The sequence below is a fragment of the Coregonus lavaretus genome (genome assembly GCF_964263955.1).
Source record: "Coregonus lavaretus genome assembly, contig: HAP1_SCAFFOLD_159, whole genome shotgun sequence".
Lineage (NCBI taxonomy): Eukaryota > Metazoa > Chordata > Actinopteri > Salmoniformes > Salmonidae > Coregonus > Coregonus lavaretus.
Genome location: NW_028157065.1, coordinates 30,678 through 48,185, shown reverse-complemented (window position 1 = coordinate 48,185; position 17,508 = coordinate 30,678). Strand labels below are relative to the sequence as shown.

Genomic DNA, 17,508 nt, shown 5'->3' with positions numbered 1-17,508 from the left:
TGCAACGAAGCAAAACTAGTGTCAGTGTGACATCACACTGACTGTCTACACAGACTCTGCTTTAGAGACACAATCAGTTATTAATGAGGTGAAATAAATGCACCTGAAGCCGTGGCTGTCTATCCATCTACAGTACAGTGAATTCAACAAGATACTGTGGTATTTATGTGTGTGTGTGTGTGTGTGTGTGTGTGTGTGAGTGAGTGAGTGAATGGGTGGCACAGTACAATCACGACACACACAGAAAGAGCTCTCTCAATCTATCGGTATTACAGAACCTATACAATCTATATATGAGCTGGCCCCACCCCCCTAGGTCCAGTGATTATCGTCATGGCGATTCATTGATTACAGTGACTACCATTTTGTTCTCCCTAATGGACCCCCAATGCTCTGACATCGCCTTACCCTCATTCCAGACTGATCAAAAGACCATCTGAACTTAAAAGTTCACAACGTTTATCATTTTATAGATCTGTATGAAAATAGAAATGTACCTTTATAGACATTCTACTAACAACTCCTAACACTTCTACTCTTAGAGGCAAATCCTAACTTCCACTTACGTAACATTTTCACCTCGTCTCCCATTGACATTTACATTGACATTTTAGTCATTTAGCAGACGCTCTTATCCAGAGCAACTTACAGGAGCAATTAGGGTTAAGTGCCTTGCTCAAGGGCACATCAACAGATTTTTCACCTAGTCGGCTCGGGGATTAGAACCAGCGACCTTTCGGTTACTGGCACAACGCACTTACCCACTAAGCTACCTGCCGACATCAAGGCATGACTGAGTGAACATTTGACTTAAGTGGAATTTAGGATTCTCCCCTAAATAAATACCACATTGATACATCTTGTAAGCCTTTTTCAAGTCCTGGGTGGGTCGTGTTTAATAGGGCACACCGTAGCAAAACATTTTGCAACGGAAAACAAAAACATACGTTCTTATTGGACAAGTTCAGGTAGTACTTGTACCATTTCATTCAGTTTCAAAACAATTGAATCCCTACTGAACAGGACCCTATGTTTTCAGTGTAGAATTACATGAGGACGTAATACAATGAGTTTCCCTGCTACGCTCATCTTGTGCTTCTACATCAACAACGACACGTAACTCCGTGCACGGTGGTTATACGTTACTATATAGCACAACAAGCTGGTTATACAACTAGTAGTAGCTATGCTGTGTATGCATCCTAAATGGCACCCTATTGTCTATAGGTCCTGGTCTAAAGTAGTGCACTACGTAGGGAATAGGGTGCCATTGTTTAGATAACACTTTGCTCACTATGCATCGATAAGCCTATAAACAACGCTATGACACCAGTACGACACCTGTCTTAAATTCTTATGAGAGGTCAAGACACTTCATAACAAGTTATAACCTTCATGTCCAGAGAGTAACTGAGATAGAGGAATCAGAAGTTATAACCTTCACGTCCCCGCCCAGAGAGTAACTGGGCCATAGAATCAGAAGTTATAACCTTCACGTCCCCGCCCAGAGAGTAACTGGGCCATAGAATCAGAAGTTATAACCTTCACGTCCCCGCCCAGAGAGTAACTGGGCCATAGAAGCAGAAGTTATAATCTTCACGTCCCCGCCCAGAGAGTAACTGGGCCATAGAATCAGAAGTTATAACCTTCACGTCCCCGCCCAGAGAGTAACTGGGCCATAGAATCAGAAGTTATAACCTTCACGTCCCCGCCCAGAGAGTAACTGGGCCATAGAATCAGAAGTTATAACCTTCACGTCCCCGCCCAGAGAGTAACTGGGACAGACGAATCAGAAGTTATAACCTTCACGTCCCCGCCCAGAGAGTAACTGGGCCATAGAATCAGAAGTTATAACCTTCACGTCCCCGCCCAGAGAGTAACTGGGCCATAGAAGCAGAAGTTATAATCTTCACGTCCCCGCCCAGAGAGTAACTGGGCCATAGAATCAGAAGTTATAACCTTCACGTCCCCGCCCAGAGAGTAACTGGGCCATAGAATCAGAAGTTATAACCTTCACGTCCCCGCCCAGAGAGTAACTGGGCCATAGAATCAGAAGTTATAACCTTCACGTCCCCGCCCAGAGAGTAACTGGGACAGACGAATCAGAAGTTATAACCTTCACGTCCCCGCCCAGAGAGTAACTGGGCCATAGAATCAGAAGTTATAACCTTCACGTCCCCGCCCAGAGAGTAACTGGGACAGACGAATCAGTATGGAAACTTGGGGTGAGTTTCAGTGGTCTAAAGTGGCTTCCTCTCCTTGATTTCCTTTCCTTGATTTGCACTGATCAGAGAAGACTGGACAGGTGAAAGGAAATATCCCCAGTCGAGCAGCTTTCACCTATCCTATCTCTCCAGATCACTGCAGATGAAGGAGAAGACAAGGAGAGGATGTTACTTTTGAGACACACTCTTGGTCCCTGTTGCACACCTCACTGTTGATTGACACTGTGTCCTGCCATCAAACATCAGAACGGCCCCAATATGGCCAACGACTCCATCTCTACCAAGCTATCAGATCTTAACCCAAGGAATCTTAAATTCCTTGCCTTAACCTACCCACACTATCTGCTACTTCCTCATCCGCTCACCTATGACCTTTACCCACTTTTGAAGGTGATTGACAACTCATTTAGCCAATCAGAAGTGGGGCTCTGTTTGCAAATATTAAATGTTTTAATCAGTAATAAATGATTACATCATTACAGTCATACTGGAGCTAGTGAACCCAGAGGTAGTGTGTCTAAATAACTTAGTAATAATAACCATAATAATAAAGTGAACACCATGATAATACTACTACTCTCCAGTTAGTTACTCCCACACAAGTTAGTATAATTCAATATGACAGTTTCTTTTGTTGGCAACATAATAACAGTAAACCATTGGGGGATAGATAAAGGAGGCGGGACATCTAACAGTTGATTGACAGATAGAGAAGACAGCGAGTTTCAGCTGTAAACACAGACAGCTGTCTGTTGTTTTAAGTTCTGTCCCATCCCCTGGCGTGGAAGTGTGTGTGTGTGTGTGTGTGTGTGTGTGTGTGTGTACACGCGTACATGTGTGTGTGAGTGTGTGTGTTTAACTGGTACTCTTAATCTCCAGGATAGAGGGGTTGTGATCCAGAATAGCCAGGATGATCTTATCCATGTACTGCCTTAGACGGAAGTTAACACACTCCTGCTCCTTCAGAGCATCCACCAACTAGAGGAGACGAGGGAGGGAGGAGGAGGAGGAGAAGAGGGGGAGGAGGAGGAGAAGAGGGGGAGGGATGGGGAGAGGAGGGCAGGAAGGGCGCGAGAGAGAGAGAGAGAGAGAGAGAGAGAGAGAGAGAGAGAGAGAGAGAATGTCAATCAAAAGATAGAGCTTTTTAACAAATAAAAGTACATTTGACACAAAGTGCCTAGCATGAGCCTGTGGCTAAACCATCCCCTCTCCTGCTGATTTCTTTATATGTCACTCCTATCTCATCCACTCCACTCCACTCCTATCTCATCCACTCCAATCTCCTCCACTCCACTCCACTCCTACTCCTTCACTCCTATCTCCTCCACTCCACTCCTATCTCCTCCACTCCACTCCTATCTCCTCCACTCCACTCCTATCTCCTCCACTCCACTCCTATCTCCTCCACTCCACTCCACTCCTATCTCCTCCACCCCACTCCTATCTCCTCCACCCCATTCCTATCTCCTCCACTCCACTCCTATCTCCTCCACTCCTATCTCCTCCACTCCACTCCTATCTCCATTCCTATCTCCTTTACTCCACTCCACTCTACTCCCCAGTCAGACCCTCTCACCTCATCCCTAGAAGCATTGTCTATCTCAGCAGCCAGTGACTGGACCTTGGTGTGGCAGGCAAACAGGTTCTTAGCTTCATACAGACTCAGACTGAGGATCTGACTGTTCAGGTCATCATTCTGGTCCCGCAGCTTAAAGTTTTCCTGTAGGGTGGAAAGAGAGGGAGGGAGGGAGGAGGGGAGAGGGAGGAGGGAGAGAGAGGGAGGGAGGGAGGGAAGAGGGTGGAGAGAGAGGGAGGGAGGGAGGGAGGAGGGAAGAGGGAGGGAGGAGGGAAGAGGGAGGGAGGGAGGGAAGAGGGAGGAGAGAGAGAGAGAGAGAGAGAGAGAGAGAGAGAGGGAGGGAGGGAGGGAGGGAGGGAGGGAGGGAGGGAGGGAATAGGGAAGAGGGAAGAGGGAGGAGAGAGAGAGAGGGAGGGAGGGAGGAGGGAGGAGAGAGAGAGAGGGAGGGAGGGAGGGAGGAGGGAAGAGGGAGGACAGAGAGGGAGGGAGGGAGGAGAGAGAGGGAGGCAGGGAGGAGGGAAGAGGGAGGAAAGAGGGAGGGAGGAAGGGGGAGGGTGGAGAGAGAGGGAGGGAGGAGCGAGAGGGAGGAAGGAAGGAAGAGAGAGAGGGAGGAAGGAGGGAAGAGAGAGAGGGAGGGAGGAGGGAAGAGGGAGGAGAGAGGGAGGGAGGAGGGAAGAGGGTGGAGAGACAGGGAGGGAGGGAGTAGGGAAGAGGGAGGAGAGAGAGGGAGGGAGGAAGGAGGGAGGGAGGGAGGAGAAAGAGGGAGGGAGGAAGGAGGGAAGAGGGAGGAGAAAGAGGGAGGGAGGAAGGAGGGAGGAGAGAGAGAGGGAGGGAGGGAGGGAGGAAGGAGGGAAGAGGAAGGAGAGAGAGGAAGGAGAGAGAGGGAGGGAAGAGGGAGGAGAGAGAGGGAAGGAGGAGAGAGAGGGAAGGAGGGAGGAGGGAAGAGGAAGGAGGGAGGGAGGAGGGAAGAGGGAGGAGAGAGGGAGGGAGGAAAGAGAGGGAGGGAGGAAGGAGGGAAGAGGGAAGAGAGAGAGGGAGGGGAGAGAGGGAGGGAGGGAGGGAGGGGAGAGAGGGAGGGAAGAGGGAGGAGAGAGAGGGAGGAGAGAGAGGGAGGGAGGGAGGAAGGGAGGAGGGAGGGAGGGAGGGAGGGAGGGAGGGAGGGAGGGAGGAGAGAGAGAGAGGGAGGGAGGGAGGGAGGAGGGAAGAGGGAGGACAGAGAGGGAGGGAGGGAGGAGAGAGAGGGAGGCAGGGAGGAGGGAAGAGGGAGGAAAGAGGGAGGGAGGAAGGGGGAGGGTGGAGAGAGAGGGAGGGAGGAGCGAGAGGGAGGAAGGAAGGAAGAGAGAGAGGGAGGAAGGAGGGAAGAGAGAGAGGGAGGGAGGAGGGAAGAGGGAGGAGAGAGGGAGGGAGGAGGGAAGAGGGTGGAGAGAGAGGGAGGGAGGGAGTAGGGAAGAGGGAGGAGAGAGAGGGAGGGAGGAAGGAAGAGGGAGGAGAGAGGGAGGGAGGAGGGAAGAGGGTGGAGAGAGAGGGAGGGAGGGAGTAGGGAAGAGGGAGGAGAGAGAGGGAGGGAGGAAGGAGGGAAGAGGGAGGAGAAAGAGGGAGGGAGGAAGGAGGGAAGAGGGAGGAGAAAGAGGGAGGGAGGAAGGAGGGAGGAGAGAGAGAGGGAGGGAGGGAGGAAGGAGGGAAGAGGAAGGAGAGAGAGGAAGGAGAGAGAGGGAGGGAAGAGGGAGGAGAGAGAGGGAAGGAGGAGAGAGAGGGAAGGAGGGAGGAGGGAAGAGGAAGGAGGGAGGGAGGAGGGAAGAGGGAGGAGAGAGGGAGGGAGGAGAGAGAGGGAGGGAGGAAGGAGGGAAGAGGGAAGAGAGAGAGGGAGGGGAGAGAGGGAGGGAGGGAGGGAGGGGAGAGAGGGAGGGAAGAGGGAGGAGAGAGAGGGAGGGAGGAGAGGGAGGGAGGGAGGAAGGGAGGAGGGAGGGAGGGAGGGAGGGAGGGAGGGAGGGAGGGAGGGAGGGAGGGAGGGAGGGAGGGAGGGAGGGAGGGAGGGAAGAGGGTGGAGAGAGAGGGACGGAGGAAGGAGGGAAGAGGGAGGAGAGAGGAGGGAAGAGGGTGGAGAGAGAGGGAGGGAGGAAGGAAGGAGGGAAGAGGGAGGAGAGAGAGGGAGGGAGGAAGGAGGGAGAAGAGAGAGGGAGGGAGGAGGGAAGAGGGTGGAGAGAGAGGGAGGGAGGGAGGGAGGAAGGAGGGAGGAGAGAGAGAGGGAGGGAGGAAGGAGGGAAGAGGAAGGAGAGAGAGGAAGGAGAGAGAGGGAGGGACGAGGGAAGAGAGAGAGGGAAGGACGGAGGAGGGAAGAGGGAGGAGAGAGGGAGGGAGGAGAGAGAGGGAGGGAGGAAGGAGGGAGGAGAGAGAGGGAGGGAGGAAGGAGGGAAGAGGGAGGAGAGAGAGGGAGGGAGGAGAGAGAGGGAGGGAGGAGAGAGAGAGAGAGAGAGAGAGGGAGGGAGGGAGGGAGGGAGGGAGGAGGGAAGGGGTGGAGAGAGAGGGAGGGAGGGAGGAGGGAAGAGGGTGGAGAGAGAGGGAGGGAGGGAGGGAGGAGGGAAGAGGGTGGAGAGAGAGGGAGGGAGGGAGGAGGGAGGAGGGTGGAGAGAGAGGGAGGGAGGGAGGAGGGAAGAGGGTGGAGAGAGAGGGATGGAGGGAGGAGGGAAGAGGGTGGAGAGAGAGGGAGGAGAGAGGGAGGAGGGAAGAGGGTGAGAGAGAGGGAGGGAGGAGCGAGAGGGAGGAGGGAAGAGGGAGGAGAGAGAGGGAGGGAGGGAGGAGGGAAGAGGGTGGAGAGAGAGGGAGGGAGGAGCGAGAGGGAGGAAGGAAGGATGGAGGGAAGAGAGAGAGGGAGGGAGGGAGGAGGGAAGAGGGTGGAGAGAGGGATGGAGGAGGGAAGAGGGTGGAGAGAGAGAGGGAGGGAGGAGGGAAGAGAGGGAGAGAGAGGGAGGGAGGAAGGAGGGGAAGAGGGTGGAGAGAGAGGGAGGGAGGAAGAAGGGAAGAGGGAGGAGAGAGGGAGGGAGGAGGGAAGAGGGTGGAGAGAGAGGGAGGGAGGAAGGAAGGAGGGAGGAGGGAAGAGGGAGGGAGGAAGGATGGAAGAGGGAGAAGAGAGAGGGAGGGAGGAGGGAAGAGGGTGGAGAGAGAGGGAGGGAGGGAGGGAGGGAAGAGGGAGGAGGAAGGAGGAAGAGGAGGAGTTAGAATATAAACTCTGAGAAAATGTTGATGTCAACGGGGCCTTCCTAATATTGAACACCTTCCTAATATTGAGTTGCCCCCCCACCCCACCCCACCAAGTTGGCTGGTTGTCCTTTGGATGGTGGACCATTCTTGATACATACGGGAAACTGTTGCACGTGAAAAACCCAGCAGCGTTGCAGTTCTTGACACACACCAGTGCACCTGGCACCTACTACCATACCCCGTTCAAAGGCACTTAAATATCTTGTCTTGCCCATTCACCATCTGAATGGCACACATACACAATCCATGTCTCCATTGTCTCAACGCTTAAAAATCCTTCTTTAACCTGTCTCCTCCCCTTCATCTACACTGATTGAAGTGGATTTAACAAGTGACATCGATAAGGGATCATAACTTTCTCCTGGATTCACCTGGTCAGTCTGACATGGAAAGAGCAGGTGTTTATAATGTTTTATACACTCAGTGTATGTCTCTCTCTTTGTGTGTGTGTGTACTTAGGTGTGTGTACACGTTCAGCGTGTGTGTGAGCCTCACCTGTTTGAGTCTCTTGACCTCATGCTCCATCTCTATCTCCCGTGTCTTGGCGTTGTATTCTGATAGCCCCGCCCCCTGCCCCTTCTCTGAACCCAGCTTAAACAGCTGCAGGTACTCCAACTCCCGACGCAGGTCCTCAATCAACTACAAAGATGGAGGGAGGGAGGGAGGGAGGGAGAGATAGAGGGGGAGAGAGAGATGGAGAGTAGTAGGGTGGCAAGAGAGAGTGGGAGGGGGGAGAGAGATGGAGGGGGAGGGAGGGAGAGATGGAGGGGGAAAGAGGGAGGGGGAGGGAGAGAGAGATGGAGGGAGAGAGAGATGAGGGGGAAAGAGGGAGGGAGGGGAGGTAGAGAGAGATGGAGGGGGAGGGAGAGAGATGTGGAGTGGGAGGGAGAGAGAGGTGGAGGGGGAGGGAGAGAGAGAGATGGAGGGGGAGGGAGAGAGAGATGGAGGGGGAGGGAGAGAGATGAAGGGGGAGGGAGAGAGAGATGAAGGGGGAGGGAGAGAGAGATGGAGGGGGAGGGAGAGAGAGATGGAGAGGGAGAGAGATGGAGGGGGAGGGAGAGAGAGAGTTTGTCTGTCACATCAATGTAGTTTCTTTGGTCCTTAGAAGTTAAAATACAGAAGATGGTGAATTTGGTCTAAAGCAGTAGAGTGCAATAGGAATGAATGGAGGAAAACATATTACAATGATAGTGTGTGTGTGTGTGTGTGTGTGTGTGTGTGTGTGTGTGTGTGTGTGTGTGTGTGTGTGTGTGTGTGTGTGTGTGTGTGTGTGTGTCCGCGCGAGTCCATGTGTGTACCTCTTGCATGGCCTCTCTCTCCTTCTGGAATTCATGTCTGTTCTGCCACAGCTTGTCCATCATCTTCCTGTAGAGGTCCATCTCATCTTTCAGCCTCAGACTGGTGTCCTCTAACCTGTCTGTCATACGCTGCTTCTCCTGGGGGAGGGAGAGGGGAGAGAGAGAGATGGGGGAGAGTAATCCATTGACAGACAGGCATACAGGCAGACAGACAGACAGGCAGACAGGCAGACTGTATGACCACCCACCTGGTCTAGTTTCTCAGTCTGAGACTTCAGTTTACACACATTCAGTTTCATCTCTCCATTCTCCTCCTCCAGCTGCTGGACTCTATAGAGACAGAAAACAGTTATGCAGATATCTACCATTTATATGACCAATTTACAGCTGTTCCTGTGTGTTACTAAGGGGTTCCTGTGTGTTACTAAGGTGTTCCTGTGTGTTACTAAGGGGTTCCTCTGTGTTACTAAGGGGTTCCTGTGTGTTACTAAGGGGTTCCTGTGTGTTACTAAGGTGTTCCTGTGTGTTACTAAGGGGTTCCTGTGTGTTATTAAGGTGTTCCTGTGTGTTACTAAGGGGTTCCTGTGTGTTACTAAGGGGTTCCTGTGTGTTATTAAGGTGTTCCTGTGTGTTACTAAGGGGTTCCTGTGTGTTATTAAGGTGTTCCTGTGTGTTACTAAGGGGTTCCTGTGTGTTACTAAGGGGTTCCTGTGTGTTACTAAGGGGTTCCTGTGTGTTACTAAGGGGTTCCTGTGTGTTACTAAGGGGTTCCTGTGTGTTACTAAGGGGTTCCTGTGTGTTACTAAGGTGCACTTGATTTCGCTCGGAGGTTGGACTTTTGGGACTATTTCATTGGTTCCATCGTACCAGAACAAGTGTGTGTGTACCTGTTACTGAGCATCTCTATGTCAGTGTTCTTGTCTCTCTCCATCTTGCAGTAGGTCTCTCTGTGTCTATGTGCCTCTTCCTCTAGGGTCTGTTCGGCTCTGCTCTCCTGATCCTTCAGCTGCTCCTCCAACTCATGAACCCTGGGAGACAGAGAGACACAACATCGTCATTACACAATGAACCCTGGGAGACAGAGAGACACAACATCGTCATTACACAATGAACCCTGGGAGACAGAGAGACACAACATCGTCATTACACAATGAACCCTGGGAGACAGAGAGACAACATCGTCATTACACAAATGTCATAAATATCAATAAAAGTCTTAAAAACAGTGTGGCCGGGATTCAATCAGAGGCAAATCGTCAACACTACCAACAATGCACCATTTAAAGGACATTTCCCTGACGTTGACATTCACGGTAAACACTGCAGATGTCAGCTCAAGTGTAAATTACCTTTAAAATGTCAAGTGTCACTTGCCAACAACGCACCTTTGATTGAATCCCGCCCTGTGCCTTTCTATTCATAAGTATACACTACTGTTATCTGGTATTTAAAATCCTTTTGTGTATTTGAGTACTGTATTTTCAAATACACAGCCCAAAACAAGTACCTTTATTTGAGTATTTGAATAGTTATTTGTAAAAACCGAATAGTCTGCCAAATTGTATTTCAAATACACTAACTTAAATACACTCATATGCATTTAACCCAGGTATTTGAAAATAGTATTTGAAATAAGTATTTGAAAATACTATCAAATACTTGCCAAGTGTATTTCCAAAACATTACAATATTGAAAATATAACTGAATACTTACTTTGAATGTATGTGAAAGTAATTGAGATATTTGACATTTGTATATATTTATATATACAGTATATCTTACCTGTGTACTAGCTGTGTGTTGCCCTGTTTGAGTTTAGACTTGAGGTTTCCATTAGCCAGATTGTCATTCTCCAGCTCTGTCACCTTCTTCTCCAGGTAACTCACCTGAGGACAGACAGACATACAGACAGACAGACACATAGGTACAGGTGAGACCAAAGAAACGGGACCCGATGGCTCCCTACTCAGCCAAGGAGTGGATTTGGGGTAAAGCCCTGTGATAGTCTAGTGTCCTGCCAAGGAGCTGGATTTTGGGTAAAATCCTGTGATAGTCTAGTGCTCTCCCAAGGAGATGGATTTGGGGTAAAGCCCTGTGATAGTCTAGTGTCCTGTCCAGGAGATGGATTTGGGGTAAAGCCCTGTGATAGTCTAGTGTCCTGTCCAGGGGGTAAAGGCCTGTGATAGTCTAGTGTCCTGTCCAGGGGGTAAAGCCCTGTGTTAGTCTAGTGTCCTGTCCAGGGGGTAAAGGCCTGTGATAGTCTAGTGTCCTGTCCAGGGGGTAAAGGCCTGTGATAGTTTAGTGTCCTGTCCAGGGGGTAAAGCCCTGTGATAGTCTAGTGTCCTGTCCAGGGGGTAAAGCCCTGTGATAGTCTAGTGTCCTGTCCAGGGGGTAAAGCCCTGTGTTAGTCTAGTGTCCTGTCCAGGGGGTAAGGCCCTGTGATAGTCTAGTGTCCTCTTCAGGGGATGGATTTGGCTGTTAGGCTATATTCATAACTGCCTGAAATAAAACTCTTATATGACAGAGGTGTTTTAATTGTGGGCTAATAATCATCATAGCAGTTCATTTACAGGGGAAAATGTCTGTTTTGGGGGGGTACGGGGTGTGTGTGTGTGTGTGTGTGTCTGTACCGTGTGTGTGTACCTTCTCAGTAATGTCCACATCACAAGAGTCGATGGAGTCTCTGAACAGGTCCTCTGTGCTTCCCTGACTGCTGCTAAACGCACTGTGGTTGTGCTGGAACAACTGACTGTAGAGGGGAGGAGAGGGGGAGGAGGAGGAGGAGAGGAGAGGGGGAGGAGGAGAGGAGGAGGAAGGGAAGAGAGGGGGAGGAGGAGAAAGGGAGGAGAGGGGGAAGAGGAAGAGGAAGAGGTGGGTAATTAACTACATTAATTTCTTTTTTTGTGATGCATTTTTTATGAAGATTTTCCCAAAGTATAAGTAGAGCGAGATAATATACTAAAACAACAGAACACCTGATCCACAGTACAGTCCCTCCCTCTACCAGCCACCTGATCCATCAGATAACCACAGTACAGTCCCTCCCTCTACCTCCCTCTCAATCCCACCCTCCCAGACTCCCTCTCCCTCCCAGACTCCCTCTCCCTGCCAGACTCCCTCCCTCCCTCTCAGACTCCCTCTCCCTCCCTCCCTCCCTCCCTCCCTCCCTCCCTCCCTCCCTCCCCCTCACTCTCCCTCCCAGCCTCCCTCTCCCTCACTCCCACCCTCCCTCCCTCCCTCTCCCTCCCTCCCAGACCCCCTCCCTCCCAGACCCCCTCTCCCTCTCAGACTCCCTCTCCCTTTCTGTTGGGGCTGGAAAAAGATGATCTCAGTAACTTACCGTCCAAAGGCAGTGCTGGATATCTTTCTGTTGGGGCTGTAAAATGATAAACAGGAAGATCAGATATGGAACAGATTTAGAAGCCTGGCTGGTGAACGGGTCAGGGTGGAACAGGTTTAGAAGCCTGGCTGGTGAATGGGGTCAGGGTGGAACAGGTTTAGAAGCCTGGCTGGTGAATGGGGTCAGGGTGGAACAGGTTTAGAAGCCTGGCTGGTGAATGGGGTCAGGGCCAGTAGTTACGTTAGTGCCAGGCAGGGATTAGTGAGGTAGATTAGATAACAAGAGGAAGGCTGTGGTGACATCAGGGAGAACCACGCTATATATAGATCACCTGAGTAATGTCCTGGGCTGTCCTGGGCTAGGATCCTATTATAACCTGACCTGCTTTTACATAACACACACACACACACACACACACACACACACACACACGCAGGCAGGCATGAACACAGCCTGAGACACAGATGTCTCTCACACACTGATACACACATCAGCTTTACACTCATTACTGTGTTACAGCACCCTCAAGTAGAAGACACGACCACAGCGTGTGTGTGTGTGTGTGTGTGTGTGTGTGTGTGTGTGTGATGTAACCATAGCTAAACTAACCAGCATCTTAGAAGAGTCTCATACACCACCTCATCTCAAATGCACTGTAACCATAGAAACACAACACACAGAACAGTCACAGCAAAGAGTCCCCATCTGTCCTGACCTCTACCTGACTCATCAACAACATGGTGTGACTGTGACTGTGTCCCAAATGGCACCCTATTCCCTACAGATCCCTATGGGCCCTGGTCTAAAGTAGTGCACTACGTAGGGAATAGGGTGCACTTTGGGAGGCGGCCAGGGATTGAACCAGTGATACAAGAGAGCATGAAGGACGGTTGCTATGGTGAACAAAACAATATAAAAGGAAGATATGAAGTAGACTTTGGTTCATACAGCAATCCTGCCCTACAGCTTGACTGAAGTATCCTGTCTACACCAACCACTGTGTTAAGTAATGCTGCCCTCTATACTAGGGCCCCGTGTAGCTCAGTTGGTAGAGCATGGCGTTTGTAACGCCAGGGTTGTGGGTTCGTTTCCCACGGGGGGCCAGTGTGAAAATGTATGCACTCACTAACTGTAAGTCGCTCTGGATAAGAGCGTCTGCTAAATGACTAAAATGTAGTAAATGTATACTACCCAACACTAATCATGGTGGTAAAAAAATGGAATCTGTTCTATATGTTCTATTTCTATGTCCATTTCTCAGGCCAATAACACCTGAACTGTAGTAGCAGAACGCAGCATTAGGCTCACACCAAGCCTTTACTGAATGCTCTCATCCCTCTCCAGAATACACTGCTGACCACACACACACACACTTTTCCCTTCTGCCAAACTTAACCCAGCCTTTGTCTAACTGAGATGCAGTTGCTATGGTAACAACTCTGCCCATAACAAATCACTTTCCCTAGAAAAGGAGGGAAGAGGAGAGAGAGAGAGAGAGAGAGGGAGGAAGGAGGAGGAAGGGATCTGCTAAATCATAAACACCCCTGGCAGTGAGAGCTAATCTGTGCTGTAACATGACATGGTAGGTATCCACCACAAAGACAAAGTGTGTGTGTGTGTGTTAGGCGTCCACTTCACTGGAAATGGCTTACTGAATAGGCTAGTGCTGCGATGGGAGATTCACTAAAGAACAGCAACGTTTTCTCATTTATTGCAGAATGTATTTGTGTGCACATGCAAATTTGAATTAATGTACAGTGCCGGTCAAAAGTTTGGACACACCTACTCTCTCTCCTTGGGTTTTTCTTTATTTTTACTATTTTCTACATTGTAGAATAATAGTGAAGACATCAAAACTATGAAATGACACATATGGAATCATGTAGTAACCAAAAGAGATTCTTCAAATAGCCACCCTTTGCCTTGATGACCGCTTTTCACACTCTTGGCATTCTCTCAACCAGCTTCACTTGGAATGCTTTTCCATCAGTCTTGAAGGAGTTCCCACATATGCTGAGCACTTGTTGGCTGCTTTTCCTTCACTCTGCGGTCCGACCTATCCCAAACCATTTCAACTGGGTTGAGGTCAGGGGATTGTGGAGGCCAGGTCATCTGATGCAGCACTCCATCGCTCTCATTCTTGGTAAAATAGCCCTTACACAGCCTGGAGGTGTGTTGGGTCATTGTCCTGTTAAAAAACAAATGATAGTCCCATTAAGCCCAAACCAGATGGGATGGCGTATCGCTGCAGAATGCTGTGGTAGCCATGCTGGTTAAGTGTGCCTTGAATTATAAATAAATCACAGACAGTGTCACCAGCAAAGCACCCCCACACCATCACACCTCCTCCTCCATGCTTCACGGAGGGAAATACATGTGCCGAGATCATCCGTTGACCCACACCGCGTCTCACAAAGACACGCGAACCAAAAATCTCCAATTTGGACTCCAGACCAAAGGACACATTTCCACCGGTCTGATGTCCACTGCTTGTGTTTCTTGGCCCAAGCAGGTCTCTTCTTATTATTGGTGTCCTTTAGTAGTGGTTTCTTTGCAGGAATTCGACCATGAAGGCCTGATTCACACAGTCCCCTCTGAACAGTTGATGTTGAGATGTGTCTGTGACTTGAACTCTGTGAAGCATTTATTTGGGCTGCAATTTCTGAGGCTGGTAACTCTAATGAACTTATCCTCTGCAGCAGAGGTAACTCTGGGTCTTCCATTCCTGTGGCGGTCCTCATGAGAGCCAGTTTCATCATAGCGCTTGATGGTTTTTGCGACTGCACTTGAAGAAACTTTCAAAGTTCTTGAAATGTTCTGTATTGACTGACCTTCATGTCTTAAAGTGATGATGGACTCTCGTTTCTCTTTGCTTATTTAAGCTGTTCTTGCCATAAAATGGACTTGGTCTTTTACCAAATAGGGCTGTCTTCTGTATACCACCCCTACCTTGTCACAACACAACTGATTGGCTCAAATGCATTAAGAAGGAAAGAAATTCCACAAATTAACTTTTAACAAGGCACACCTGTTAATTGAAATGCATTCCAGGTGACTATCTCATGAAGAGAATGCCAAGAGTGTGCAAAGCTGTCATCAAGGCAAAGGGTGGCTATTTGAAGAATCTCAAATATAAAATAGATTTTGATTTGTTTAACACTTTTTTGGTTACTACATGATTCCATATGTGTTATTTCATAATATAATATAATAATAAGCCATTTAGCAGACGCTTTTATCCAAAGCGACTTACAGTCATGCGTGCATACATTTTTGTGTATGGGTGGTCCCGGGGATCGAACCCACTACCTTGGCGTTACAAGCGCCGTGCTCTACCAGCTGAGCTACAGAGGACCATAGTTTTGATGTCTTCACTATTACTCTACAATGTAAAAAATTGTAAAAATTAAGAAAAACCCTTGAATGAGTAGGTGTGTCCAAACTTTTGACTGGTAGTGTCTGTATGTTTGTGTATGTGTGTGTGTGTGTGTGTGTGTGTGTGTGTATGTGTGTATATGTGTGTGTGTGTTACCTGTTGGCTTTGAGGTTGTTGAGCCTGGCCTCCAGGTCGTTGAGCAGGTTAACCTTCTTATAGCACTGAGAACAATAGACGTCCAACACATCACTGTTGTACAGGTGACACACTTTCAGAGGGGTCTGACCAGCACTACAGAGAGAGAGAGAGAGAGAGAGAGAGAGAGAGAGAGAGAGAGAGAGAGAGGGGAAGGGAGAGAGATAGAGACAGAGAGACAGAGAGACATTCCTGTTACATATGCATATATGTTGGTGTATCATGTAAAGGGTTCTAGTGTGTAGGGTGTGTCGGTGTATCATGTAAAGGGTTCTAGTGTGGAGTGTGTGTCGGTGTATCATGTAAAGGGTTCTAGTGTGGAGTGTGTGTTGGTGTATCATGTAAAGGGTTCTAGTGTGGAGTGTGTGTCAGTCATTGGGGACTAACTGTCATTGATGAATGTACTGTCTGCTGTGTGAGTGCCCTCTATGTACCACTGACCTGGAGGGCAGAGAGGAGCTGAGGTCTGAGAAGCCGTTGGTGTGCGTGTCATCGTCGGGGCAAGGGCTGCTGGGAGTGTAGTCCACGTCCTCCCCCTCTCCGTAGTCCTCAAACTGCTCCTCCCCCGAGATGACGGACGCAGAAGCCGAGCCAATCAGCTGGCCAGAACTACAGCCAATCAGAACACAAAGTACATGAGTCAACATATTAATCCGTATGGCCCAGTCCCAAATGGTCTCCTACGCCCCTCAAATTCTCATCTGGACCTGGAAGCCAGTTCCACTGCTTTTGTTCATACTTCCCCTCTAATCAGGGACTGATTTAAACCTGGGACACCAGGTGGGTGATATTAATTATCAGGTAGAACAGAAAACCAGCAGTAGTCCGGAACTTGTTGTATAAGATTTGAATACCCCTTCCCTAGAAACTCAGAACATCTGAAAACACTGTCTGAGTATAGCAATATGGAGCCAATTCCATCTAGCCTATCAGAGGGCCAATTCCACCTAGCCTATCAGAGGGCCAATTCCACCTAGCCTATCAGAGGGCCAATTCCACCTAGCCTATCAGAGGGCCAATTCCACCTAGCCTATCAGAGGGCCAATTCCACCTAGCCTATCAGAGGGCCAATTCCACCTAGCCTATCAGAGGGCCAATTCCACCTAGCCTATCAAAGGGCCAATTCCATATTGCCAATACCAGGCCAACAAGTCTAGAAGAAGTGCTTATGGCAGGTTGGGGCTACTACTGGCATTGTCAGATAGACGGTGGCAAAATGCTTATTGAAAATCAATAACCGCTATAATCTGTGACATCATAACGTCACACTTACTTGTTGAACAGTCCTCCTAGACCCTCCTCCTTCTCGTTGCCCCGCCCCCCGTCAGAGGTGTCAGAGCCCACCCCGCTCTCATTGGTGCTGTCCATGTCACAACACTCCCCCTGCTCCACACTGCAGTCCGGGTATGGACGGGTACACATGATGATGGGAGGGCCGAGTCGGGCCAAGACGTTCTGGAGCGAGAGAGAGAAGGAGGGGGAGGGAGGGAGGGATAAGTCAAGGGGTATGAATACTTTCTGAAGGCACTGTATCTGTGTGTTTATTTAGTTATTTATTCATTTATTTCTAATTCTGGCAGGTTTGGTCCTCCATAGAATACATGCCATAAGTGCATAATTTGGAGACATGTAGGGGGTTTAGAGTACAGGGGTAGAGAGCCGTGGGTAGTGACTGGACCACTGGCCTAGATCTGTCTGCTCTTGTTCAGGAGTGTGTGTGTGTGTGAGATGGTGTGTGTGTGTTCAGGAGTGTGTGTGATTGTGTGTAAATAATACATACACGTCTGTCTGGCCTCACCAGACTGCTCTACCACTGGGAGACACACACACACACATGCACGGACACACACACATACTCGTGCACAAACACAAACACACACACATTACATTGAATCACCAAGAACATCAATGTTATTCTAATTAATGCTAGCCAGAGCAGGGAGAATGGTCCTGAAGGACATGCCAAGCAAAACAACAGGAGGAACAATTATACCTCCACTATCATCATCACATATCAACATCATCATATCAACATTTATCAACATCTTATCAACATCATAATATCAACAACATCATATCAACATCATAATTTGTTGCGGTCTATATTCAGAACCACATTCATGTCAAGCTTAGAGAGGATCTCATGTTAAATACTGTTGAAGTAATATGGCTACAGCTTCATCTGCCTCATCTAAAGCCCATTCTTGTGGGAATCTGCTATAGACCACCAAGTGCAAAC

General features: G+C 49.3%; 1 protein-coding gene across 1 annotated transcript in view; it reads right to left on the bottom strand.

Moving 5' to 3' along the window:
• Nucleotides 1–3,080: 3,080 nt before the first annotated feature.
• LOC311125842 (rab11 family-interacting protein 4A-like) overlaps nt 3,081–17,508 on the bottom strand; it is a gene marked incomplete at both ends in the record, with an annotated part of 43,280 nt that continues 28,852 nt past the window's right edge. Inside the window, 12 exons of the mRNA XM_084199873.1 lie at nt 3,081–3,203; nt 3,802–3,945; nt 7,555–7,698; nt 8,358–8,495; nt 8,606–8,687; nt 9,245–9,385; nt 10,141–10,244; nt 11,002–11,107; nt 11,699–11,734; nt 15,231–15,365; nt 15,711–15,878; nt 16,543–16,724. Of these exons, the coding sequence (XP_084055999.1) occupies nt 3,081–3,203; nt 3,802–3,945; nt 7,555–7,698; nt 8,358–8,495; nt 8,606–8,687; nt 9,245–9,385; nt 10,141–10,244; nt 11,002–11,107; nt 11,699–11,734; nt 15,231–15,365; nt 15,711–15,878; nt 16,543–16,724 (1,503 nt within the window). The remainder of the gene's footprint in view (nt 3,204–3,801; nt 3,946–7,554; nt 7,699–8,357; nt 8,496–8,605; nt 8,688–9,244; nt 9,386–10,140; nt 10,245–11,001; nt 11,108–11,698; nt 11,735–15,230; nt 15,366–15,710; nt 15,879–16,542; nt 16,725–17,508) is intronic.